This window comes from Oncorhynchus gorbuscha, linkage group LG06, assembly GCF_021184085.1.
Source record: "Oncorhynchus gorbuscha isolate QuinsamMale2020 ecotype Even-year linkage group LG06, OgorEven_v1.0, whole genome shotgun sequence".
Classification (NCBI taxonomy): Eukaryota; Metazoa; Chordata; class Actinopteri; order Salmoniformes; family Salmonidae; genus Oncorhynchus; species Oncorhynchus gorbuscha.
The window spans coordinates 77,895,342-77,922,851 of NC_060178.1; the positions used below are offsets into that span (position 1 = coordinate 77,895,342).

At 42.7% G+C, this 27,510-nt stretch overlaps 1 protein-coding gene across 14 annotated transcripts in view; it reads right to left on the reverse strand.

Annotated features, from left to right (window-relative positions):
- Positions 1-27,510, reverse strand: part of LOC124038361 (calcium-activated potassium channel subunit alpha-1) — a 201,661-nt gene that overhangs the window by 65,474 nt on the left and 108,677 nt on the right. For all 14 annotated transcript variants that reach the window (XM_046354162.1, XM_046354157.1, XM_046354151.1 and 11 more), the window contains exons 5-14: positions 24,655-24,730; positions 22,049-22,124; positions 19,729-19,899; positions 16,148-16,239; positions 7,871-7,981; positions 4,597-4,702; positions 4,254-4,336; positions 4,106-4,175; positions 3,732-3,887; positions 1,267-1,376 (exon numbers count right to left, since the gene is read on the reverse strand). In XM_046354162.1, coding sequence (XP_046210118.1) covers positions 1,267-1,376; positions 3,732-3,887; positions 4,106-4,175; positions 4,254-4,336; positions 4,597-4,702; positions 7,871-7,981; positions 16,148-16,239; positions 19,729-19,899; positions 22,049-22,124; positions 24,655-24,730 — 1,051 coding nt within the window. The remainder of the gene's footprint in view (positions 1-1,266; positions 1,377-3,731; positions 3,888-4,105; positions 4,176-4,253; positions 4,337-4,596; positions 4,703-7,870; positions 7,982-16,147; positions 16,240-19,728; positions 19,900-22,048; positions 22,125-24,654; positions 24,731-27,510) is intronic.

Below are 27,510 nucleotides of genomic sequence, written 5' to 3' on the forward strand. Positions count from 1 at the left end.
ACAGTGGTTGTAGCAGTACCAGGGAACAGAACAGTGGTTGTAGCAGTACCAGGGAACAGAACAGTGGTTGTAGCAGTACCAGGGAACAGAACAGTGGTTGTAGCAGTAACAGGGAACAGAACAGTGGTTGTAGCAGTACCAGGGAACAGAACAGCGGTTGTAGCAGTACCAGGGAACAGAACAGCGGTTGTAGCAGTACCAGGGAACAGAACAGTGGTTGTAGCAGTACCAGGGAACAGAACAGAGGTTGTAGCAGTACCAGGGAACAGAACAGGGGTTGTAGCAGTACCAGGGAACAGAACAGCGGTTGTAGCAGTACCAGGGAACAGAACAGCGGTTGTAGCAGTACCAGGGAACAGAACAGCGGTTGTAGCAGTACCAGGGAACAGAACAGCAGTTGTAGCAGTACCAGGGAACAGAACAGCGGTTGTAGCAGTACCAGGGAACAGAACAGCGGTTGTAGCAGTACCAGGGAACAGAACAGCTGTTGTAGCAGTACCAGGGAACAGAACAGCGGTTGTAGCTGTACCAGGGAACAGAACAGCGGTTGTAGCAGTACCAGGGAACAGAACAGCGGTTGTAGCAGTACCAGGGAACAGAACAGCGGTTGTAGCAGTACCAGGGAACAGAACAGTGGTTGTAGCAGTACCAGGGAACAGAACAGTGGTTGTAGCAGTACCAGGGAACAGAACAGTGGTTGTAGCAGTACCAGGGAACAGAACAGCGGTTGTAGCAGTACCAGGGAACAGAACCGGGGTTGTAGCAGTACCAGGGAACAGAACAGCGGTTGTAGCAGTACCAGGGAACAGAACAGCGGTTGTAGCAGTACCAGGGAACAGAACAGCGGTTGTAGCAGTACCAGGGAACAGAACAGTGGTTGTAGCAGTACCAGGGAACAGAACAGTGGTTGTAGCAGTACCAGGGACAGAACAGCGGTTGTAGCAGTACCAGAGACAGAACAGCGGTTGTAGCAGTACCAGGGAACAGAACAGCGGTTGTAGCAGTACCAGGGAACAGAACAGCGGTTGTAGCAGTACCAGGGACAGAACAGCGGTTGTAGCAGTACCAGGGACAGAACAGTGGTTGTAGCAGTACCAGGGACAGAACAGTGGTTGTAGCAGTACCAGGGAACAGAACAGCGGTTGTAGCAGTACCAGGGACAGAACAGCATTTGTACAGCAGCAGTAAAACAGAGCAGCAGAATGTAGCAGAGAGAGTTACCCATACCGGCCCAAGGACTAAATCACTGTGGTGTGTCATACTTACTCACAGACTGCTGGGAAGGAGAGCCCCACAAAGGCACTGGACAGATACTCTGTGTACATCTCATTAGCTACCCCTTCTAAATAGTACTTCTGCCACGTATCCTCTTCAATCTGAGAAGCAACAAGCACATCATACATATATAAATACGTAAATACACATATAAAGACATATATAAATACGTAAAGACACATATAAAGACATATATAAATACGGAAAGATACATATAAATACATATATAAATACGTAAAGACACATATAAAGACATATAAATACATATACAAATGGAAAATGTGTATAGTAGTAACTTGAGCACAGTTATAAGCCACTTATAAGCCCATCCTCAATAGCAGTCTCTTAGTGATGGAGGAGAAGACACTTTGATGAACTGCAGACACAGTCAGATCCTTAGACCCATAATGAAACTGTCTCCATGTCTCTTATCATAACTACAACCCATCCTAACTGCTGTACAGGCTTTAATATGGGACTCAGAACACACTTCCTCTATAACTAACACACACACACGCCTCGCCTGTTTGGGTAAGAGCAATTGGTCAGGCATCTTTAGGGGAACACTAATCGAGGGGATCCTGCGGAGATGGCATCCATTATATTGTGTGTGTGTGTGTGTGTGTGTGCGTATGTGTGTATTTTTGGGTCTCTCATTAGCACCTTTCACAAACTTTCTGGTTCTCTTCCTGTTTCAATCACCTGTGATGACAAATTGCCATGACGACAGCCTATTATCGCCCTGGTAACAAAACAAGGCCTGATGAACTTCATCCAGATCTGACCAGACATCCCTTCTTTCCCATTCACACACAGGCTCATTACAGACGTCTGCAGCAGAATGTGTCAGAACTTAACTATTTCTCCATGATGTGTACCAAAAGGCACAATATTCCCTATATAGCGCTATGGGCCCTGGTCAAAAGTAGTGCACTAAATAGGGAATAGGATGCCATATTCTCTGTAATTACCTAGTAAGAGTTGTGCTGAGAAAAGCTGTCGGACACATCACTCTTCACCAAGCCTTACAATAATCGGTCCTCAAGTGCAAACCACCATGCACTATAAGCATTCCGTTTCTAGCGTTGTGCCTTTAGGTCCATATGTAAGTCGAAGGCATGCTGACAGAATCAGAAGAGGCCACCTCTATTACAGAACTATTTTAATTACTCCTGTCCTCTCTCAACCGTACAATGGTGCCATTGAAAATGGATCATATTAGCATTTATGATAGATTTTGAATAATTTCATGTTCTTCGGTCATTGATATCGACTCTGTTGCCAACTATTTTAATAATACACAGTATTCCATGTGTATTCATCCTGCTATTAAACCAGAGATGGTATGGTTTGAATATAGCGTTTTATTTGACTTTGAGTGAAGCAAGGGCGTGCTGACTTGGTGACAGTATATTATGTACAAGTTGTTTCACTAGGCTTGGCCTAGCATGAGTTCTGACTGAATAGGGCTGTATCACTTCACAACTCATCAAATAATGGTAACAATGATACTGTAGCTCTTCATTTCTTCCTCTCATGTGAAGTGATTTCTCCCTTCTTTGTCAGATGTTCATGCGGGCTACATCATATCCACTGAGCTGCCATAGACGATGAGGGATGAGTTTCCTGAAAGCTTTGCAGCTGCCATATGGTAGATGATGAAAGCCGAACGTTTTAAATCCCTCTTTAACGAGGACAATGCCTTTTCATTCACAGCTTAGATCCCCGTTTATGGTTTAGCATCGATGATCCATCTTTTCTACATTTCTTAGTCTGTTTTCATACAGGAAATATGGCCAGCAGATGTTTCTTCTCCATCCTGACCTCGTCAGCCCGCTCATTATAAACTACTCCATTATAAGAAGACCAGCTCTTTCATATAGGGGAGCACCTCTGCAATGCTGAGTGCCAAAGATCCTACAGATTATATATGATAAACCAGACTGACTGAAAGACCGTTACGATTCTGAATGAAAACACTCACTCAGAAGACCAGAGCTCAGTCCTCCCATTGAATCACTTACAGTATCTATCCTGTAGTACTAGAGTAAATACCAAAGTAAAACAACATTGTGAACAGGTTGTGTTAATGTTACATTACTGTTATGGTGTCAACATAACCTCTTATGACAGACCTTATTGTGAAAAGGTTGTGTTAGGGCTAGATTCAATCCCATCACCCATTTTCGGCTATTTTAAAGGCCACGTTTACAAGTTTGCGGAGACCACATTCACCTTAAATACTGCATACTGTATGTTGGCTCAAACGGAAATTACCCTTAAATGTCAATCATGCTATAACGTGGATCTTCTGCGGACCAGATTGAATCTAGGCCTTAATGTTACCTTACTGTTATTGTGTCAAATAATTTGTGCTAATGTTCCCTTACTGATATTGTTAGGTTGATGAAAGAGATATTTGTGAAAAGGTCATGTTAATGTTGTATCAACGTTACCTCGATGAAAGACCTCATGGAGAAGAGATTGGCAAGCATGGTGGAGAGGCCCTGGGCTAGACAGCTCTGAGCTATGAAGCCAGCCTTCAGCTCTGCTAGACAGATCGCATCATCCCCCTCCTTCCAGTTCCAGCTAGGAATGTTGAGCAGGTGAGCCTACACACACACACGCATGCGCACGCGCACGCGCACGCACACGCACACGCACACGCACACACACACACACACACACACACACACACACACACACACACACACACACACACACACACACACACACACACACACACATTACACATCTCCAAAGACGTTTGAACCATAGTTATCTTATGTTGATCATTGCAGGAAGCATAGGAGTGATGTGCTGACCCTACCTTGTTATGGTATTGTAACATTTGAGTGATAATTCGTATCTTGGGGGAATAGTTCTTGATAGAGATGACCCTACAAATTCAAAAAAATATATTGAACACATACTGTAAACAGTCCCCTCTCCAGATTTTTTATCATCATCATCATTACCTCATGATGTTGGAGGCATCTTCAGCATCGGGATCTGGACAGTATTTATTAGCCAGAATCAGACAGGCGTCTGCTGACTCAATCTATACAGGGAACAATAAAGAGTTAGAGAATACACAGCAGAAACCCTCTCACCTTTAAATATTCACATTTCAACCCAAGATTGATCTTCGTCAGGTCAAAGCAAAGGTCCAACTTGGATTGAAACGTTGTCACTCTTAGATGATGGGATCAGGAGCATTGGCCTTTTTAGTGTTTTCTTGTTTTCACACACAGCCTTTCACCCTGCAACTACAGTATGGTGTAATATGATTTATAACAGCAGTACATGCCAGTACAGTACCTTCACTCGGGCCAGATCGTGAGGGTTGAGAACAGATCCCTGGTAGAACTCCACTTGGGTAAAGTGGCGTTTGAACAAGGCTTCCAGCTCAAGATTAGGGGAAATACTACAGGAGCAGCGAGTGAGAGTGAAAGAGAAAGAGAGTGAGAGTGCAAGGACATATACATGTTGGGATTTGAAGTCGTTAACTAATGAAGCAGAAACTCTTTCTGAGTGACTCACAAGCAGTGTGCTCTGTACTATACTCAATCAAGGGGTTGGATCCCATAATAAAAAAGACATACACTACATGGCCAAATGTATGTGGACACCTGCTAGTCAAACATCTCATTCCAAAATCATGGGCATTAATATGGAGTTGGATCCCCCTTCGATGTTATAACAGCCTCCATCCACTCTTATGGGAAGGCTTTCCACAGGATATTGGAACATTGGTGCGGGGACTTGCTTCCATTCAGCCACAAGAGCATTAGTGAGGTCGGGCACTGATGTTTGATGATTAGGCCTGGCTTGCAGTCGGCGTTCCAAATCCCAAAGGCCAGTCAAGTTCTTCCACACCGATCTCGACAAACCATTTCTGTATTGACCTCGCTTTGTGCACGGGGGCATTGTCATGCAAACAGGAAAGGGCCTTCCCCCAAACTGTTGCCATAAAGTTGGAAGCACAGAATCTCTAGAATGTCAGTGTATGCTGTAGCATTAAGATTTCCCAGCACTGTAACTAAGCGGCCCAGCCCGAACCATGAAAAAGAGCCCCAGACCATTATTACTCCACCAAACTTTACAGTTGGCACTATGCATTCGTGCAGATAGCATTCTCTTGGCATCCGCCAAACCCAGATTCGTCCATTGACTGGCAGATGGTGAAGTGTGATTCATCACTGCAGAGAATGCATTTCCACTGCGGTGAGCTTTACGCCACTCCAGCGAGCTTTACACCACTCTAGCCAATGCTTGGCATTGCGCATGGTGATCTAAGGCTTGTGTGTGGCTGCTCGGACATGGAAACCCATTTCATGAAGTTCCCGTCGAACAGTTCTTGTGCTGACTTTGCTGACGGAGGCAGTTTGTAACTCGTAGTGAGTGTCGCAACCGAGGACAGATGATTTTTATGTGCTTCGCGCTTCTGCACTCAGCAGTCCCGTCCTGTGAGTTGTGTGGCCTACCACTTCACAGCTGAACCGTTGTTGCTCTTAGACGTTTCCACTTCACAATATCAGCACTTTCAGCTGATCGGGGCAGCTCTAATCGGGCAGAAATTTGATGAACTGACTTGTTGGAATGGTAGCATCCTACAACGGTGACACATTGAAAGTCACCGAGCTCTTCAGTACGAGCCATTCTACTGCCAATGTTTGTCTATGGAGATTGCATGGCTGTGTGTTCGATTTTATACACCCAACAGCAATGGTTGTTGGCTGAATTAGCCGAATCCACTAATTTGAAGGGGTGTCCACATAGTTTTGTATATATAGTGTAGATACAGTGCCTTGCAAAAGTATTCGGCCCCCTTGAACTTTGCGACCTTTTGCCACATTTCAGGTTTCAAACATAAAGATATAAAACTGTATTTTTTGTGAAGAATCAACAACAAGTGGGACACAATCATGAAGTGAAACGACATTTATTGGATATTTCAAACTTTTTTAACAAATCAAAAACGGAAAAATTGGGCGTGCAAAATTATTCAGCCCCCTTAAGTTAATACTTTGTAGCACCACCTTTTGCTGCGATTACAGCTGTAAGTAGCTTGGGGTATGTCTCTATCAGTTTTGCACATCGAGAGACTGAATTTTTTTCCCATTCCTCCTTGCAAAACAGCTCGAGCTCAGTGAGGTTGGATGGAGAGCATTTGTAAACAGCAGTTTTCAGTTCTTTCCACAGATTCTCAATTGGATTCAGGTCTGGACTTTGACTTGGCCATTCTAACACCTGGATATGTTTATTTTTGAACCATTCCATTGTAGATTTTGCTTTATGTTTTGGATCATTGTCTTGTTGGAAGACAAATCTCCGTCCCAGTCTCTTTTGCAGACTCCATCAGGTTTTCTTCCAGAATGGTCCTGTATTTGGCTCCATCCATCTTCCCATCAATTTTAACCATCTTCCCTGTCCCTGCTGAAGAAAACCAGGCCAAAACCATGATGCTGCCACCACCATGTTTGACAGTGGGGATGGTGTGTTCAGGGTGATGGGCTGTGTTGCTTTTACGCCAAACATAATGTTTTGCATTGTTGCCAAAAAGTTCAATTTTGGTTTCATCTGACCAGAGCACCTTCTTCCACATGTTTGGTGTGTCTCCCAGGGGGCTTGTGGCAAACTTTAAATGACACTTTTTATGGATATCTTTAAGAAATGGCTTTCTTCTTGCCACTCTTCCATAAAGGCCAGATTTGTGCAATATACGACTGATTGTTGTCCTATGGACAGAGTGTCCCACCTCAGCTGTAGATCTCTGCAGTTCATCCAGAGTGATCATGGGCCTCTTGGCTGCATCTCTGATCAGTCTTCTCCTTGTATGAGCTGAAAGTTTAGAAGGATGGCCAGGTCTTGGTAGATTTGCAGTGGTCTGCTACTGCTTCCATTTCAATATTATTGCTTGCACAGTGCTCCTTGGGATGTTTAAAGCTTGGGAAATCCTTTTGTATCCAAATCCGGCTTTAAACTTCTTCACAACAGTATCTCGGACCTGCCTGGTGTGTTCCTTGTTCTTCATGATGCTCTCTGCGCTTTTAACGGACCTCTGAGACTATCACAGTGCAGGTGCATTTATACGGAGACTTGATTACACATAGGTGGATTGTATTTATCATCATTAGTCATTTAGGTCAACATTGGATCATTCAGAGATCCTCACTGAACTTCTGGAGAGAGTTTGCTGCACTGAAAGTAAAGGGGCTTTTTTTTCAGTTTTTGATTTGTTAAAAAAGTTTGAAATATCCAATAAATGTCATTCCACTTCATGATTGTGACCCACTTGTTGTTGATTCTTCACAAAAAAAATACAGTTGTATATCTTTATGTTTGAAGCCTGAAATGTGGCAAAAGGTCACAAAGTTCAAGGGGGCCGAATACTTTCGCAAGGCACTGTATTTGATGCATACTTACATTAGACCCCACATTTAAAAAAAGGGGGGGGGGGGTGATGAGAGAAAGAATAGAGAAAAATACAATTTCCTATGCTTTATGTTTACATGTGTATATATTTAAAAAAAAAAATTTTTACATTTTGCAATGTAATGGTTTAAAGTCAGGGAGCGAAACATGTACTTACTTATGGAGAAAAACAATTTCTACATTGACATCATCCCTGTCCTTGTGTAGGAAGTCTTTGAGGAAGTTGGAGACACTTTCGAGCGTTATATGACCACAGACCACAATGTGCCTGGAGAAAGGGGGGTGGGGTGAAATCAACCTGAGCAAGGCAACATAAATCACAACTAACACAGGAATGCCCCGAAAAGAACACACACATCATACCAAAGCACTCTCAACTCTAATTCCCAATAAAAAAAACATTTGTGCCAGAAAAATATATTCAGAAAACTAGACATGACTTTTGGAGTCGTTGTTTTTTCAGTAAAAGAAAACAAATCCCCACAAGAGTGAAAAACTTAGTTTCCCCCTCCATGACATGGCGTGTGCAACCAAACCCTGAACTTTGAACCACTTTAAGGAGACCTAAAATATAATCCTACAGTACACATTCTGGTTTAGATTGTCATCCGTCCCCTTGCGTCAAACCGACCCTCTGAGAGCCGAATACATGTTGACAAACACATGTACATCAATAGACGCACGCTTTCATACAAGGCATTACTAAAAGCCTTCTAAAGTGGTTTCTTGGTCTGCGGCTGACAGGACCTCTAAACAGAACTTGAGGCTGGTTGACGTGTGGATGGCAGGATAGTGTGTTTAAGTGAAGTAGAGTTCTATGTCAGACATAGAGCACTGCTGACTTCGGGAGGAAGATGGATTTAGACAGATAGGGGATAGATCGGACTGGGGTCATGACTGGGGTCGTGACCTTGTTTGTCCCATGGTTCCACTGTGGGCTCCAGTGTCAGATGGTGATGATCCAGTCCAGAGAGAGAGGCTCTCAGATAGAGGGTTTCACAGTAATACTCACATAGGATCTTCACTCATATCAGAGTAGATTTTAGTGGGTTTAAACACAGATGCATCTCCTAGTCATTGTAACATATCAAGCCTGTTCAGGTGACTCAAAATACATATTATTTTGTTCTGTTCTCCAGCACAAAGCAAAGATTTTGCAAGCTGCCTAGGGGAGGGATTCCCAATGCCTGCATAGTTAAAGTAGTATGTTGATACACTACATAATCAAACTAATCCACAGGATTAAAGACAGTTTGAACTGTTCAGCTTTACCAATGGTCTCATTTGTACTGCGGTAGGAAAAACCAACTCAACGTCGTCGAGCCAATGTTCGACGTCACACCTCAAATGAAGAGAAACCCAAACATGCTCTTGTTGAGTCCAGCCTCTTGTCATCAAGGGGATTACATTGGACACAGAGACGGCGAGCTACCCTAATTGCCCTAAAAAGACCTGTAAGACAATCTGTGTAATTACAATGTCTCTATTCAAGAGATGCCAGATGACAATTCGCTTCTGCAGCTCTGTCCCTGTATGCGATTGGTGGAGCAGTTAGACTGTGCATTGGGTTACTGACTGAGGAACTGTGGTCTGCCCTGATCACTACAAGACCTAACTCATCAGGCTCAATATGTTCTAACGGAAACAAACACTGATCCAAACCCATGTTCTCATACTGGGAGAAGATGAGACCATTGGATGATACATGAACTCCTGTTGTATATGCATGACTCGACTGTAAGAGTGTGAGTGAATTCTCTCAGCTGTCTGAATATGAACGGTAAGGAAGTCCATATGAGTTCCAGTCCAGATCAGTGTGTCCAAAGTGACATTGAAACACATTGAAGAGGTCTAAAGCAGACTGATGCATACTTAAGTGGACTGAAGCAGACTGAGGCCAGGCTGAGGCAGACTGATGCAGGCTGAAGCAGATTGAGGTGGTCATGGCCAGAGGAAAGGAGAAGACATGATCTGGTGGACACCTGGTAGACATGGTGACAACACATGGCCTGGTAGCCATTGAACACAATGATCTTCACAGATCTGGCCTTCATTCCATGAAGTGTTTAGAAGAGCAGCGGTGATTGCATGCTGGGCCCTGGACTAACTATCCAGCGATGTGATGAGGCTGTGAGCTCTCTGGTGAGATCAGATGATGATCAGAGGTCTCAGTGAGATGTCAACAGCCATTGGCAGAAGATGATGTGTCCCATTCAGGGAGACAAAAACATCAGTCATGTTTTCCTACTCCCAATGTCCAGAAGTCATCTTCAGAGACTGAGTACAGTATATGGGATTTGTGCAGCGTAGTACATGGTTTATTGTGGCTCCGCATTAAGACAAGCGCGGGAGCACTCACACACTCTCTCACACGCATGCACACACACACACACACACACACACACACACACACACACACACACACACACACACACACACACACACACACACACACACACACACACACACACACACACACACACACACACACACACACACAACGAGTTCATCTCAGACATCTCATATGCATGTACACTACCATTCAGAAATGTGGAGTCACTTAGAAATGTCGCCTTTTTTTGTCCATTAAAATAACATCAAATTGATCAGAAATACAGTGTAGACATTGTTAATGTTGTAAATGACTATTGTAGCTGGAAACAGCAGATTTTTTTATGGAATATCTACATAGGCGTACAGAGGCCCATTATCAGCAACCATCAGTCCTGTGTTCCAATGGCACATTGTGTTAACTAATCCAAGTGTATCATTTTAAAAGGCTAATTGATCATTGGAAAACCCTTTTGCAATTATGTTAGCATAGCTGAAAACTGTTGTTCTGATAAAAGAAGCAATAAAACTGGCCTTCTTTAGAACAGTTGAGTATCTTGAGCATCAGCATTTGTGGGCCAGAAACAAATAACTTTCTTCTGAAACCAATCAGTCTATTCTTGTTCTGAGAAATGAAGGCTAATCCATGTGAGAAATTGCCAAGAAACTGAAGATCTCGTACAACGCTGTGTACTACTCCCTTCATAGAACAGTGCAAACTGGCTCTAACCAGAATAGAAAGAGGAGTGGGAGGCCCCGGTGCACAACTGAGCAAGAGGACATGTACATTAGAATTTCTAGTTTGAGAAACAGATGCCTCACAAGTCCTCAACTGGCAGCTTCATTAAATAGTACCCACAAAACACCAGTCTCAACGTCAACAGTGAAGAGGCGACTCTGGGATGCTGGCCTTCTAGGCAGAGTTGCAAAGAATAACCATACAGTATCTCAGAATGGTCAATAAAAATAAAAGCACAAACATTGGACAGAGGATGTCTGCCTAGAAGGCCAGCTACAATAGTCATTTACAACATTAACAATGTTGACTCTGTATTTCTGATCAATTTGATGTTATTTTAAATGGACAAAAAAATAGCTTTTCCTTCAAAAACAAGTGCCACCAAATATTTGAACGGTAGTGTATATATGTGTTATCAGTGGAGCTTGACAGATTTTTAAAGCGGAACCATTGTTGAGAGTATATAGCTTCAGTTGACTTCATTGCAGGATGGACAAACTACTGATAATTTTGCCAATTGGTGCGCCAGGGCTAGCATTATAAACAACAGCACAGTATCCAAGCCAAGGAAGGTATTTGGCTGTATATTTAAGGAGTAGTAAGGATTACGATTCAAAATCTATTAATTGGTTTGCAAAAAATATAACTTCCTTTAGGCTTATTCGACCTTGGACTCAAACACAAAAACTCAAGTTGTGTGTACAATCACAGTGGCACAGAACATATGAGAAAATATTACACACAAATACCAAGTGCCACAATAGAAGGTGCACAGCATCACACTAAAATGCACAAGGGAAGTCTGAGAACATGCATTACAGACCATGCAGGATTTCAACCTAACAAACCATATCATCAGAAACACATCAAATACTTCACCACAGCAAACAGACAGCTCAAACACCAGCAACAGAGGCCACACCATTGATAACACTCTGATCCATTGGCTGATACTACAGGATGCAGAAAGAATGGCACCAAAACAAACATATCTCGTGTCTTTCACTCAACAGCGCCCTCCATCTCTGTAACTAGTGAAACACGGTGTAGCATTAAAAATACATTTTGCCACAGAAACAAGGAAGATATATTTGGATGCTATCTAACCTGAACACTGGAGATGTTATTCATACTCTAATGTTACTCATGTAGGTAATTCATGTCGTTTATTCATGTTCAGTATCACATTAAGTATGGTATTTATTTATGTTAATACATTGTGCATTAAATTCCTTAATGCGTACTGTACATATTATATAATATGTTTGACTGGGATGAGAGTCTCCAGGTCTCCACACCTCAGACTACAAGCCCGCACAGGCCTACAGAGAACTAACACATTCAGAGTACTGCAGGGTTCAGCCAGGGATTAGCCCAGTTTCCATACCAGTCCCTCTGTTCAGTGGGGGGCTAATGGAAACCACAGAGCCCTAAGAAGAACCACAGTGCAGTGAGTCGAGAGCCAACAGAACGCTTGTCTTTATGACATCAGTCTAGGCGACGTGAGATCTGTCACTACATGACTGGTGTGTGTGTGTGTGTGTGTGTGTGTGTGTGTGTGTGTGTGTGTGTGTGTGTGTGTGTGTGTGTGTGTGTGTGTGTGTGTGTGTGTGTGTGTGTGTGTGTGTGTGTGTGTGTGTGTGTGTGTGTGTGTGTGTCATGAAACTGTATTCTATGTCTACAGATAAAACACTTAATGATGTATAATATTAACTGGAAGTTGGAAATCTTCCTAACCCACAGTTTTGTGAACTTAACTTGTTTAGATTTTTCCTTGCCCAAAAAGTGTACTCTCCATAATGAAACAATAAACCATTATGACAAATGTGTTTGTATATGTGTCTTGATATGTACATATAAAGTATGAACCCATACATACAGTATATACACATATCATTCTGCCAGTCTGAGCCTCTGTGCTTGGCAGGCTGACCTGGGGCCCCGATTACTACCACATGTACAGTACAGCCAGGGAAAAGGATAAGGGGGTGGGAGAGAGAGAGATAGCAAGAAATGGCTAGAGAGAGAGGTACAGTAAAGAGTGAAAGTGGGAGAGTGTGCGAAAGGGGGAGTGAGGGAGAGGGAAAGGTGGCGAGAGTGGGAGTAGGCAGTTTTGACAAACCCTTCTCTCAACACCCTGTCAGTGAACGGAGACGCAGGGCGCCAGCCAAACATAACATCTCGTTAATCTTGTCTCACTGAGGGGAAAGGGGGTAGAGAGAAAGAGAGATCGAGGGGGATAAAGGAGAGAATGAGGGAGAGTAGGAGAAGGAGAAGGAAGAGAAAGCGGGAGAGGAAGAAAATAGTAAGGTAGAACATATAAAGATGGTGGGAGAGAGAGATGCAGGAAGTCTCTTCATTCTGCTGAGCTAAACTATTAGGAGTAGTGAGGTTAGTCTGGGTCTAACTAAGAGGTTAGTTAGTCTGTGTGATGTACTGTTGAGCCAGTAAGGTTTGAGCCACCGAACCAGGGACTCAGCCCCACTGTACATACACACACACACACACCACAGAACCAGGCACTCAGCCCCACTGTACATACACACACAACACAACAACCTGTGTTCTGAACGTCCACACACACACACACACACACACACACACACACACACACACACACACACACACACACACACACACACACACACACACACACACACACACACACACACACACACACACACACACACACACACACACACACACACACACCACCGCACACAACACCACAACCTCTTGCCCACACAACTACAGCCACACAAATCAAACAACACGACACCACAGAACCAAGCGGGCAAAGCAAGCCAAGAGCAATCGAGAGCCTCCAATGAGAGCGAGGCATCCAGCATTCAGGGTGTGGGAGCTGACTGAAGATCATGGCCAGAGTCATGTCGAGCAGAGATGATGCGAGTGAGCGGTTAATAAGAGTCATGTCACACAGTGATGATGCGATGTGGCTGGTGGTGACAAGACAGGAAGTTGAGCTTTTGTCAGGTTTGTCATGGGAACCATGAAGCATGAAAAAGCCAACAGAGCTGAGCTCAGGTCACAGAGAACATGCAGATAAATGATGCAAAAAAACACAAAAACATGTCTTAATCAAAGTAACTCAAGCAAAATGGAAACAAGAAACAAAATCATATCCTGCAAGGTCATTGAGATTGATGATGCTACTAAAAGACCACCAATAATAATGCAGTTGAGGATTAATGTATTTTTCTATTTTCTTGTGAAGCAGAAACGTGTACTTTTTAGAGCTGATAGTAGGGGTTTCATGACTAGTTATTTTACAATGATGTATCATCATGACCCTGATTCGTCCTTATAGTGAGAGCACAATTGAAGGAGGAATGTCATTGGACGGTCTCGGAATTAATAAGTAGGACAACACATAACAGTACTGTACATAATTAGGAATAAATCATCACATATTAATAGCATATGTCTATAATGTAGTCATGAAAGCTCTAGTTTTCAAATTAAATTCAAATGCAGCACATAGGATGTATCAAAGTAAAAAATAAAAACAAAAGCACAAGGATGGACTTCAGGTAATCATTGAGTGAGGGACTGAGAGAGAGAGAGAGAGAGAGAGAGAGAGAGAGAGAGAGAGAGAGAGAGAGAGAGAGAGAGAGAGAGAGAGAGAGAGAGAGAGAGAGAGAGAGAGAGAGAGAGAGAGAGAGAGAGAACAAGAGAGAGAGAGAAGAAAGACAGGGAGAGCGAAAGAGAGCAAGAGATCAAGAAAGGGAACAAGAGAGAGCACGAGAGAGACAGCAAAAGAAAGAGAGCGAGAGAGAGAGCGAGAGAGAGAGCGAAAGAAGAAAGACAGGGAGAGAAGAAAGACAGAGAGAATTTAGACAGAGAGAATAAAGACAGAGAGAATAAAGACAGAGAGAGGAAAGACAGAGAGAGAATAAAGACAGAGAGAATAAAGACACAGAGAGAATAAAGACAGAGAGAATAAAGACAGAGAGAGAATACAGACAGAGAGAGAATAAAGACAGAGAGAATAAAGACAGAGAGAATAAAGACAGAGAGAGGAAAGACAGAGAGAGAATACAGACAGAGATAATACAGACAGAGGGAATAAGGAAAGAGAGAGAATACAGACAGAGAGGGAAGACAGAAAGAGAATACAGACAGAGAGAGAATAAAGACAGAGAGAATAAAGACAGAGAGAGAATAAAGTCAGAGAGAGAATAAAGACAGAGAGAATAAAGACAGAGAGAGAATACAGACAGAGAGGGAAGACAGAAAGAGAATACAGACAGAGAGAGAATACAGAAAGAGAATACAGACAGAGAGGGAATAAAGACAGAGAGAGAATACAGACAGAGAGAGAATACAGAAAGATAATACAGACAGAGGGAATAAAGACAGAGAGAGAATACAGACAGAGAGGGAAGACAGAAAGAGAATACAGACAGAGAGAGAATAAAGACAGAGAGAATAAAGACAGAGAGAGAATAAAGTCAGAGAGAGAATAAAGACAGAGAGAATAAAGACAGAGAGAGAATACAGACAGAGAGAGAATAAAGTCAGAGAGAGAATACAGACAGAGAGAGGAAACACAGAGAGAATACAGACAGAGAGAGAATGAAGACAGTGAGAGAATAAAGACAGAGAGAGAATAAAGACAGAGAGAGAATACAGACAGAGAGAGAATACAGACAGAGAGAGAACAAAGACAGAGAGAGAATACAGACAGAGAGAGAATACAGACAGAGAGAGAATAAAGACAGAGAGAGAATACAGACAGAGAGATAATACAGACAGAAAGAGAATACAGACAGAAAGAGAATACAGACAGAGAGAATAAAGACAGAGAGAGAATAAAGACAGAGAGAGAATAAAGACAGAGAGAGAATAAAGACAGAGAGAGAATACAGACAGAGAGAGAATAAAGACAGAGAGAGAATACAGACAGAGAGATAATAAAGACAGAGAGAGAATAAAGACAGAGAGAGAATAAAGACAGAGAGAGAATAAAGACAAGGAGAATGAGATAAATAGAGAGAGTAAAGGGACATGGACATGTGTGTCCTTATGGCCAAGGTCTCCAGTCACGCAGTGTGACTTTAAAGTAATTGTAACTTGGTGAATCAACCCCCATATCACTCTTAACCTGGGGGGGAGCACTTGTGTCACACAACCACACCTTGACTGGATTTGGACTTACTTTCTGCCTCGTGTTGAGTTATAACTCCCTCCGTATTTCTTCCGATTAAGGATGAGAGCAGCAATTTCTGGCACGTAGCGAGCAAACATGGCCTACATGCATGGAACAGAAAAAAGAAAAGGGCATGCAGAAAGGGTTCTACCGCGTACAAGGAAAGACAGCAGAACCTTCCGGAAAATACTTACTTTCTCCCATTAACCGCACTATAGGAACCACCATATTTCTTGCGGTTTCCTATTAACTCTATGATTTCAGGGACGTAGCTGGCAAACATGGCCTAAGGAGAAGATGGGAGACAGAAGAAGAGACTAAAAAAGAGACTACGCCATAGAGGAGGTGGAGGGGGGATCGGCTAGCGGGCCCTTGAATCCAAACAGATTTCTGGCGAGGGGGGGGGGGTTGTTTTTCTTAAGATATCAAATAAATGTGCAAATGCTGAAAAACTGGGGGGATGAGTGTCCAAAAGTTTCTTGTAGTTCTCACTTAGCACTGACACTTTAAAGGAGAGAACAAACTAAGAGATAGTGAGATGCGTTGCCCAATCAAAGTTTTTTAAATTTATTTTGGGGGTAAAAATAGGAAAGAAAACGTTTTAATTAAGAAAACCCAATTTTTTAAGGGTCATGGGTTTTGGGAAGAAAAAGTGTAAAGCGTAAATATCGCCACAGCCGTCCAACAACGGTTGATCTGTGATAGGATCTAAAACATCTGGAAGTAGCAAAAGAGAAGAGGGGAAAAAAACCTATGTGCCATGTTTTGTCCAACAAACACCAATGATGTGGCAGGTTGATTTGAGCAGGCCGGCCTGATGGTCCACAGCTGCAAAACACATTAAGACTCATTTGGAGGGCAGTGGGAATGAGCTGGATGCATTTTGCAAAGTTGCAGCCTCCTGTCCTGTCCGGAGGTACTTCACTCTTAACTGCCTATGTCAACAGCAATATCCCGCTAGCACTGTTTAGCCATTTTTGATAACTCTTTAGCTGCTGAGCTTTTTACTAGCCATTTATCTACCCACTAACTGTTTAGTTATTCACAAAGTGTTGTTTGTAAACTGTTTAGCGAACTGTCTAGATTGTTGCTATCCATTTAACTACCCACTACCTGTTGAGTTGCTTGCTAACCACCAACCTTTGAGAAGTTTGCTAACCTTATAGCTATTCACAAACTGTTGAGCTGTTGCTTACTGTTTAGCTGTCCACTAAGTATTGAGCAGTTTGCTAACCATTTAGCTATCTACTATCTGTTGAGCTATGTGCCAACTGTTCAGCTATCCATGATCTATTTAGCTATTTTGTAACCATTTTGAGCCTTTAACTAACCGCATAACTATTCACAAACTGTTGAGCTGTTGCTTAATGTTTAGCTATCCACTAACTGTTCAGGTTTTTGCTAACTGTTTTTATGTTGTCATTTTAGTCATTTAGCAGACGCTCTTATCCAGAGAGACTTACAGTAGTGAATACATACATTTTCATACTGGACCCCCTTGGGAAACGTACCCACAATCCTGGCATTGCAAGCGCCATGCACTACCAACTGAGCTACACTCTACCAACCGAACTGTTCAGCTAACCATGAACTATTGAGCTATTTCATTACTGTTTTATCCATTAACCTTTTACTAAGCCAATATACTCACGAAACCCAAATCCAGGGGAAATAATGTGTTACGATGTGAGGTTGATGTGAGCGCTGCTTTGAGTTTGATCTGGGTTTACAGAATCACCACAATGGAGTAATTTAATGGCACTCCTGATAGGAAACAGACCTACTGCTGCCAGACCTAAACAGCCTCCAGACAGAGTAACACTCTTTCTTTCTTTGTTTCTTTCTCTTTCTTTCTTCACATCGCTATGACAACCACAAGGCACACTCTCAAACAGCTGGAGGTCATCTTCTATTGGATCATATGAGATGGATCGAGTTACAGGCTAACAGTCTAAACTAACATAAATCTGTTTAGCTGTATTGAGCCCATTTTCCTCTAGGGGGTGCTGTTCTGACTGGGGTTAAATGTCAGAGTGTAAAGAGCTGCGGTCGCTATGGTATCACTCAGGCTGGCCTAGGCCTGGTCTTCCTGCCACTGTGTTTGTTGGAATAGTGGGGAGGGACACGAGAGGAAGGGGGTAGTCCTGAAACAACAGACTGCTTTAAGAAGAACAGCAACAACCGCATTATCAATCTGCTAGTAGCACATTATCTTATAACTCTATTCTTCAGACAAATACAATCCACACGCTATAGGGAGGGAAGCAAGACATGAGTGACTATTGTCAAGTGCAAATATACAGTAGGCTACTACAGGAGGCATCACAGAAATAGTCCTAATAGACAAATAGCATCAATAGTAACCTAAGCAGGTACTTACAGCACTTTCGGAAAGTATTCAGACCCCTTGACTTTTTCCACATTTTGTTACGTTACAGCCTTATTTTAAAATGGATGAAATTCTTTTTTTTCCCTCATCAATCTACACACAATACCCCATAATGACAAAGCAAAGAAAAATGTTTAGAAATGTTTGTAATTGTATTAATAATAAAAACAGAAATACCTTATTTACATAACTATTCAGACCCTTTGCTATGAGACTCGAAATTGAGCTCAGGTGCATCCTGTTTCCATTCATCATCCTTGAGATGTTTCTACAACTTGATTGGAGTCCACATGTGGTAAATGCAATTGATTGGACATGATCTGGAAAGGCACACACCTGTCTACAGTATGTAAGGTCCCACAGTTGACCGCGCATGTCAGAGCAAAAACTAAGCTATGAGGTCGAAGGAATTGTCTGTAGAGCTCCGAGACAGGACTGTGTCGAGGCACAGATCTGGGGAAGTGTACCAGAAAATGTATGCAGCATTGAAGGTCCCCAAGAACACAGTGGCCTCCATCATTCTTAAATGGAATAAATTTGGAACCACCAAGACTCTTCCTAGAGCTGGCCGCCCTGCCAGACTTAGCAATCGGGGGAGAAGGGCCTTGGGCAGGGAGGTGACCAAGAACCCGATGGTCACTGACAGAGCTCCAGAGCTCCTCTGCGGAGATAGAGAACCTTCCAGAAGGACAAGCATCTCTGCAGCGCTCGACCAATCAGGCCTTTATGGTAGAGTGGCCAGAGTGAAGACACTCCTCAGTAAAAGGCACATGACAGCCTGCTTGGAGTTTGCCAAAATGCACCTAAAGATTCTCAGACCATGAGAAACAAGATGCTCTGGTCTGATGAAACCAAGATTGAAATATTTGGTCTGAATGCCAAGCGTCACGTTTGGAGGAAACCTGGCACCATCCCTACGGTGAATTGTATTTTTTTATACATTTGCCCAAATTTATAAAAACCTGTTTTTGCTTTGTCATTATGGGGTATTGTGTGTAGATTGATTGAATGTTTAAAACATAGAATATACTTGCAGTGAAGCCGCTCAACAACTACATCACATTAGTCATCTAACAGACTCCCATCCAGAGCGACACACAGAAGCAACCCAAAAAATGTTTTTAATCAATTTTAGATTAAGCCTGTAACGTAACAAAACGTGGAGGTCTGAGTACTTTCCGAATGCACTTTATAATGTACATATAAAAATAGGTAAGCTTAACAGTGCTATGTAAACATTGCTAACATTGATGAAGACATTGAAAGACTAACTGTTCTGTCTGGTTTAACAGTTCTATATAGTGTGAAAATGGGGACAGGCGGGTTGAGGGTGGGGGGGCGAGGGGGCAAAGGGGGGAGGAGGGGGGGAGAAAAACGTTGTTTTACCAAACCCCCAAGGATGAAGAAGACCATGAACAGGCGTCCCAGGGTGGTTTTTGCATAGACATCCCCGTAGCCCACTGTTGACATAGTGACCATGAGCAAGTAGACACATTCCCAATAGGAAAGTGACTGGGAATTTTGGAAGTTTTCCCAAGGATCCCCTGAGTTTTCCACCTAAAAACGGGAAAGAGATTTGAACAGGGTAGAATGTCAGTCTTAAGCAAAAACATTGGAAGGATTTTGATCACAACCCCTGAAGCAGGTTCTATGTGTTCTGTGCATGCAGGTGCTCTAGGTTTGTCTTACCATCAACATGGTCTTAAGAGTCAATCAAGCCAGCATTGCAGAGTTTACACAGTAGCCAACAAACATGTCTTCCAGTGGACTAATGCATTTCCGGCGTGGTTGAGGATGCTGTGACACTATCAAGTACCTCCTCCACTGGTTAGTGCCTCCAGTTCGGAAACAAGTGAACTGAACTGAACACGACATGGTTCTGACACTTAGGGCAGCAGTTTGCAAACAAAGGCCCTGCATATAACCTTCTCAACACAAGTTTGATTGAATCTGGCCCTGCTGAACTATCGTGCTTTCACTCTGATCAGACAAAGCAGCATTTCTGGAACCTTAATATTGAGCTGATGCTGCCATCTAGTGTCAGGAGGTTAGAGGTATCCTCCTGCATGTTCTAATGCTATATTAGTTGGTGTGTTATTGTACTGTTGGTTGAGCCATTGACATAAATGTACTGACAACTTGAGCCAGCTGTGTGTAAGAAATAAGAGAAAAACTGAAAAAAGGACAGACATTGTTGATTGATTGAGCTGTCATTTCACTGATAAAAAGGACAGACATTGATCTGTAGTTCTACTGATTGATTAAAGCGCCCCTAGCTCTTCATCATCACATGGAAACACCCTCTATTGGCCGGTCCGAAGGCAATCCCTAGCCCCCTCCCCTCGGGTGGCAGCACATCTGAACTGGGTGGATGGGGGCTATACAAAGATGGCGCCCACCTAGCCTTTTTAACTAACATGCCGATTCCCAAATCAAGCCCGGGCCACTACCCCCTAGGCCCTGCTGGGGATCTGAGAGGATCAGATAGGTTTAAGCAATATGGTCATTTTCTGCTTCACCTTGCCTTCAAAAAGGCTGGGGATTTTCATACAGTTACGGGCACTGAACATGTTGTATTTTGGTACTGGCAGAACTATTGCTGTAATGGGTGCTCTAGGGTATCCCACCAACACGGCGATCTAGGGTATCCCAGCAACACGGCGCTCTAGGGTATCCCAGCAACACGACGCTCTAGGGTATCCCACCAACACGGCGATCTAGGGTATCCCAGCAACACGGCGATCTAGAGTATCCCAGCAACACGGCGCTCTAGGGTATCCCAGCAACACGGCGCTCTAGGGTATCCCAGCAACACGGCGCTCTAGGGTATCCCACCAACACGGCGATCTAGGGTATCCCAGCAACACGGCGCTCTAGGGTATCCCACCAACACGGAGATCTAGGGTATCCCAGCAACACGGCGATCTAGGGTATCCCAGCAACACGGCGCTCTAGGGTATCCCACCAACACGGCGATCTAGGGTATCCCAGCAACACGGCGATCTAGGGTATCCCACCAACACGGCGATCTAGGGTATCCCAGCAACACGGCGCTCTAGGGTATCCCACCAACACGGCGATCTAGGGTATCCCAGCAACACGGCGCTCTAGGGTATCCCACCAACACGGCGATCTAGGGTATCCCACCAACACGGCGATCTAGGGTATCCCACCAACACGGCGATCTAGGGTATCCCAGCAACACGGCGCTCTAGGGTATCCCACCAACACGGCGATCTAGGGTATCCCAGCAACACGGCGATCTAGGGTATCCCAGCAACACGGCGATCTAGGGTATCCCACCAACACGGCGATCTAGGGTATCCCAGCAACACGGCGCTCTAGGGTATCCCACCAACACGGCGATCTAGGGTATCCCAGCAACACGGCGCTCTAGGGTATCCCAGCGATAGTTTGTCACAAAAAACATATACCGCAGCGTAGGTTATTTTTTAAACTACATTTTTAGTGCCCACAACTGTATATATTTTGTTCCGTATTGCTTACATACCTATCCGATCATTTCGGACATACAGGAGTCCCCGGGGGGTAGGAAGTAGGGGTTGGTCAGGGACCCTTCAGCACTTCAGATCTGCCACACATCCAGGGGGAAGGGAGGGGCTAGAGGTTGTTTTCGGACCAAGCGTTAGGAGTTCTCACCTCCCTTACTCCCCCCGTAGCCCAACCCCCCCGCCCAGCCACTTACCAAATGTATGAATCCGGCAGCTGTTAGCCATGTGCTTATGAAGATGGAACACAGGTTCACCAGCTTGATGGAATTGCTGGGTAGAATAAGAACCATAAAAATCTCTCAAAGAGATCCAGACCAGGTAAGGGTGACAGAAAGAGAATAATGTAATGGGAGAGGCTCATCTATTGGGTCTGAGATGGTGAGGCTAGAAAACACCTGGCTTAGGTTGTAAAGTACTGTACTGTCCTGTACATGTACTCTCTGCTCCTGTCATTATTTTATCATTACGTCAAGTTCTGTCTTTATGTCTGGCATGGTATGCCAGTAAGATGCTAAATAAAATGTAAGATGCAAGTAAAAAATCATAAAAACAAAATGTTCTATTCTTTTCTCTTTCGCTAAGCCAGGAAATGAATGGGACTGTGGGTCTCTAGGGGGGTGGGATCAGGTCAAAAACAAAAATGCAATAAAACCAAACAAAATCCATTAAGCTGAAAGGGATTACTCTATTGAACTGCTAAGAACGTACATTATGTCATGACAGCTTTTGTGGAATGCTGTTGCCAGCACTCTAACCATCATCTTGTGTTGTGTTTCCTACATATAGGCAACAGCTACTGTAGTGCCTATTCTTGCCCTGGTGTAATAGGGAACGTGTCATGCTTTAGTTCAGGATCGGTCCACATACATCATACACTTTCCCTTTCCCGCCCCCTCTCTCTCCCTCTCTCTCTCTCTCTCTCTCTCTCTCTCTCTCTCTCTCTCTCTCTCTCTCTCTCTTTCCCTCCATCTCTTTCTCCTTCCCTCACTATCTCTCCCTCACCTGTACACGAGGGCTAAGCCACAGAAAGAGAGGATTACTGTACATTAATCAACGTCTCTGTGTTTACAGTGTTAAGAGCCCAGAAAGGACAGGGGAGGCACGCTGGGCCAAACAGTCATCAAGAGACAACCTCAGTGACACTTTACTGTACAGTCCTGCTATTTACTCAGCCACTACATGGAGAAATTAAAGTAAAAATACATAGTGATTACATAACAATTTCAGATGAAATGAGTGAGACTCATTGGAATAAGCACCGTGGGAGCTACTATATGTAACATTTATACCAGGGAGTATACTATATGTAACATTTATACCAGGGAGTATACTATATGTAACGTTTATACCAGGGAGTATACTATATGTAACATTTATACCAGGGAGTATACTATATGTAACATTTATACCAGGGAGTCTACTATATGTAACGTTTATACCAGGGAGCTACTATATGTAACATTTATACCAGGGAGTATACTACCTGTAACATTTATACCAGGGAGTATACTACCTGTAACATTTATACCAGGGAGTATACTATATGTAAAATTTGTACCAGGGAGTATACTATATGTAACATTTATACCAGGGAGTATACTACCTGTAACATTTATACCAGGGAGTATACAATATGTTAAAATTTGTACCAGGGAGTATACTATATGTAACATTTATACCAGGGAGCTACTATATGTAACATTTATACCAGGGAGCTACTACATTTACATTACATTTAAGTCATTTAGCAGACGCTCTTATCCAGAGCGACTTACAAATTGGTGCATTCACCTTATGACATCCAATATGTAACATTTATACCAGGGAGTATACTATATGTAACATTTATACCAGGGAGCTACTATATGTAACATTTATACCAGGGAGTATACTATATGTACAATTTATACCAGGGAGTATACTATATGTACCATTTATACCAGGGAGTATACTATATGTAACATTTATAACAGGGAGTATACTATATTTAAAATTTGTACCAGGGAGTATACTATATGTAACATTTATACCAGGGAGTATACTATATGTACCATTTATACCAGGGAGTATACTATACGTACCATTTATACCAGGGAGTATACAATATGTACCATTTATACTAGGGAGTATACTATATGTCACATTTGTACCAAGGAGTATACTATATGTAACATTTATACCAGGGAGTATACTATACGTACCATTTATACCAGGGAGTATACTATATGTAACATTTAGACCAGGGAGTATACTACCTGTAACATTTATACCAGGGAGTATACTACCTGTAACATTTATACCAGGGAATATACTATATGTAAAATTTATACCAGGGAGTATACTATATGTAACATTTATACCATGGAGATACTATATGTAAAATGTATACCAGGGAGTATACTATATTTAACATTTATACCATGAAGTATACAATCTGTAACATTTATACCAGGGAGTATAATATATGTAAAATTTGTACCAGGGAGTATACTATATGTAACATTTATACCAGGGAGCTACTATATGTAACATTTATACCAGGGAGTATACTATATGTAACACCAGGGAGCTACTATAAATGCTCAATGCATGCTTTGAAGAGTTGTTACCACATAAGTTTAAATGTGTTGGTATAAGTCTGGAACAGGACTGTAAAATAAAGTGTTACAGCAGTGTCCAGAGAGTGTCTAGAGAGCAAACCTGACCCCGAGCTTCTATGTCAGACGGATTCTGTAGATAGTTGTTGTGGTGCTACCGTGCTGGAGTGGTGGCGGTCGTCCAATGAAAGCCCTATACTTACCTTGTTTTTAAGATATTCAAAAACTGTAAAATTTCTGAGAACTGTATCAATCTCAAGGCTCTCAGGAATCTTAAGCCTGAGAGAGAGAGAGAGAGAGAGAGAGAGAGAGAGAGAGAGAGAGAGAGAGAGAGAGAGAGAGAGAGAGAGAGAGAGAGAGAGAGAGAGAGAGAGAGAGAGAGAGAGAGAAAGAAAGAGAAAGAGAGAAAGAGAGAGAGAGAGAGAGAGAGAGAGAGAGAGAGAGAGAGAGAGAGAGAAGAGAGAGAGAGAAAGAGAGAGAGAGAGAGAGAGAGAGAGAGAGAGAGAGAGAGAGAGAGAAAGAGAGAAATAAAGGTTAATAATCATACATAAAAGGATAGTGTTTTACAGTGTGGCCTGTCGCCTATAAGGAGGATATACTGTAAAATAGGCCTATATACAGTACAGTAGTGTCATGTACTGTAAACTGAGTGGCCTACATGTGTCTGAGTCCAGGGGTTAGAGAAACAATGCAACACCTGCCTCAATGCCAGTTTACATAACACCAATATATTCCCTGCTCTGATCTACCATGTGTGTGTGTGTGTGTGTGTGTGTGTGTGTGTGTGTGTGTGTGTGTGTGTGTGTGTGTGTGTGTGTGTGTGTGTGTGTGTGTGTGTGTGTGTGTGTGTGTGTGTGTGTGTGTGTGTGTGTGTGTGTGTGTGTGTGTGTGTGTGTGTGTGTGTGTGCCATGCATACCAATGTGTATTTCTATTCATTCTGGATGGAATAACTTACACTAGTGGAGACTGAGGTTAACAGCGCAGGACGATGTTAAACAGTTACTTATCTTTGTATTTTTCAAATCTCTTTGTATTTTTGGGGATCTGTTCATAGTTTAATTCATGGTTGATACCAGTGGAGGCTGGTGGGAGGAACAATAGGAGGACAGGCTCATTATAATGGCTGGACTGGAATAAACTGAACGGGGTAAAACATGTGGTTTCCATATGTTTGATATCATCCCATTTATTCCATTCCAGCCATTACGAGCCTCTCCTCCTATAGCTCCTCACACCAGCCTCAACTGGTGGAGACATCTGTAAACAAAATCGTCCTCTCCTGCGTACAGTGAGAAAGTGCTTGGAACTATCATGCAGCAAGACCATACAACAAATCAAACTGCAAGCCTCATCACACGTAACAGCTACAGTACCACAAATATTTGTATACACGGGCCACGCGGGAATCAAACCCACAACCCAGATGCTACCATCACCCTTTTCCCCCCCAACATACTAAGCCATTGGAACCACACTGCAGAGTAAAGAATAAGAATCATAACCACAATGAGAGACTCCATACCCTTCCCAGACCTTAGTCCTTACCACATTTGGAGATAAAGATAAATTCTTTGAACATGGCCCAGACCCCATGTTCTACCATTCTTATCCCATTTTAAGAGGAAGTATAGATTGTGATTCCTACTTGTATAAACAATGTTTAAACAGACAGGACCACAGTTTGACTATTGCCCCATGGATCTCTATTGTCACCCCATTTGGAAAGGACGCGTATACTGGACGAGCCAGACTGTTTGAACATGACCCAGACCCCATATATTCTACCATTCTTACCCTACAGTGTAACTATGGCACTAGATCATTATTCTTACCCTACAGAGTAACTATGGCACTAGATCATTATTCTTACCCTACAGAGTAACTATGGCACTAGATCATTATTCTTACCTTACAGAGTAACTATGGCACTAGATCATTATTCTTACCCTACAGAGTAACTATGGCACTAGATCTTTATTCTTACCCCACAGAGTAACTATGGCACTAGATCATTATTCTTACCCTACAGAGTAACTATGGCACTAGATCTTTATTCTTACCCTACAGAGTAACTATGGCACTAGATCATTATTCTTACCCTACAGAGTAACTATGGCACTAGATCATTATTCTTACCCTACAGAGTAACTATGGCACTAGATCATTATTCTTACCCTACAGAGTAACTATGGCACTAGATCTTTATTCTTACCCTACAGAGTAACTATGGCACTAGATCTTTATTCTTACCCTACAGAGTAACTATGGCATTAGATCATTATTCTTACCCTACAGAGTAACTATGGCACTAGATCATTATTCTTACCCTACAGAGTAACTATGGCACTAGATCATTATTCTTACCCCACAGAGTACCTATGGCACTAGATCATTATTCTTACCCTACAGAGTAACTATGGCACTAGATCATCATTCTTACCCTACAGAGTAACTATGGCACTAGATCTTTATTCTTACCCTACAGAGTAACTATGGCACTAGATCATTATTCTTACCCTACAGAGTAACTATGGCACTAGATCATTATTCTTACCTTACAGAGTAACTATGGCACTAGATCTTTATTCTTACCCCACAGAGTAACTATGGCACTAGATCTTTATTCTTACCCTACAGAGTAACTATGGCACTAGATCATTATTCTTACCTTACAGAGTAACTATGGCACTAGATCATTATTCTTACCCTACAGAGTAACTATGGCACTAGATCTTTATTCTTACCTTACAGAGTAACTATGGCACTAGATCATTATTCTTACCCTACAGAGTAACTATGGCACTAGATCTTTATTCTTACCTTACAGAGTAACTATGGCACTAGATCATTATTCTTACCCTACAGAGTAACTATGGCACTAGATCATTATTCTTACCCTACAGAGTAACTATGGCACTAGATCATTATTCTTACCCTACAGAGTAACTATGGCACTAGATCATTATTCTTACCTTACAGAGTAACTATGGCACTAGATCATTATTCTTACCCTACAGAGTAACTATGGCACTAGATCTTTATTCTTACCCCACAGAGT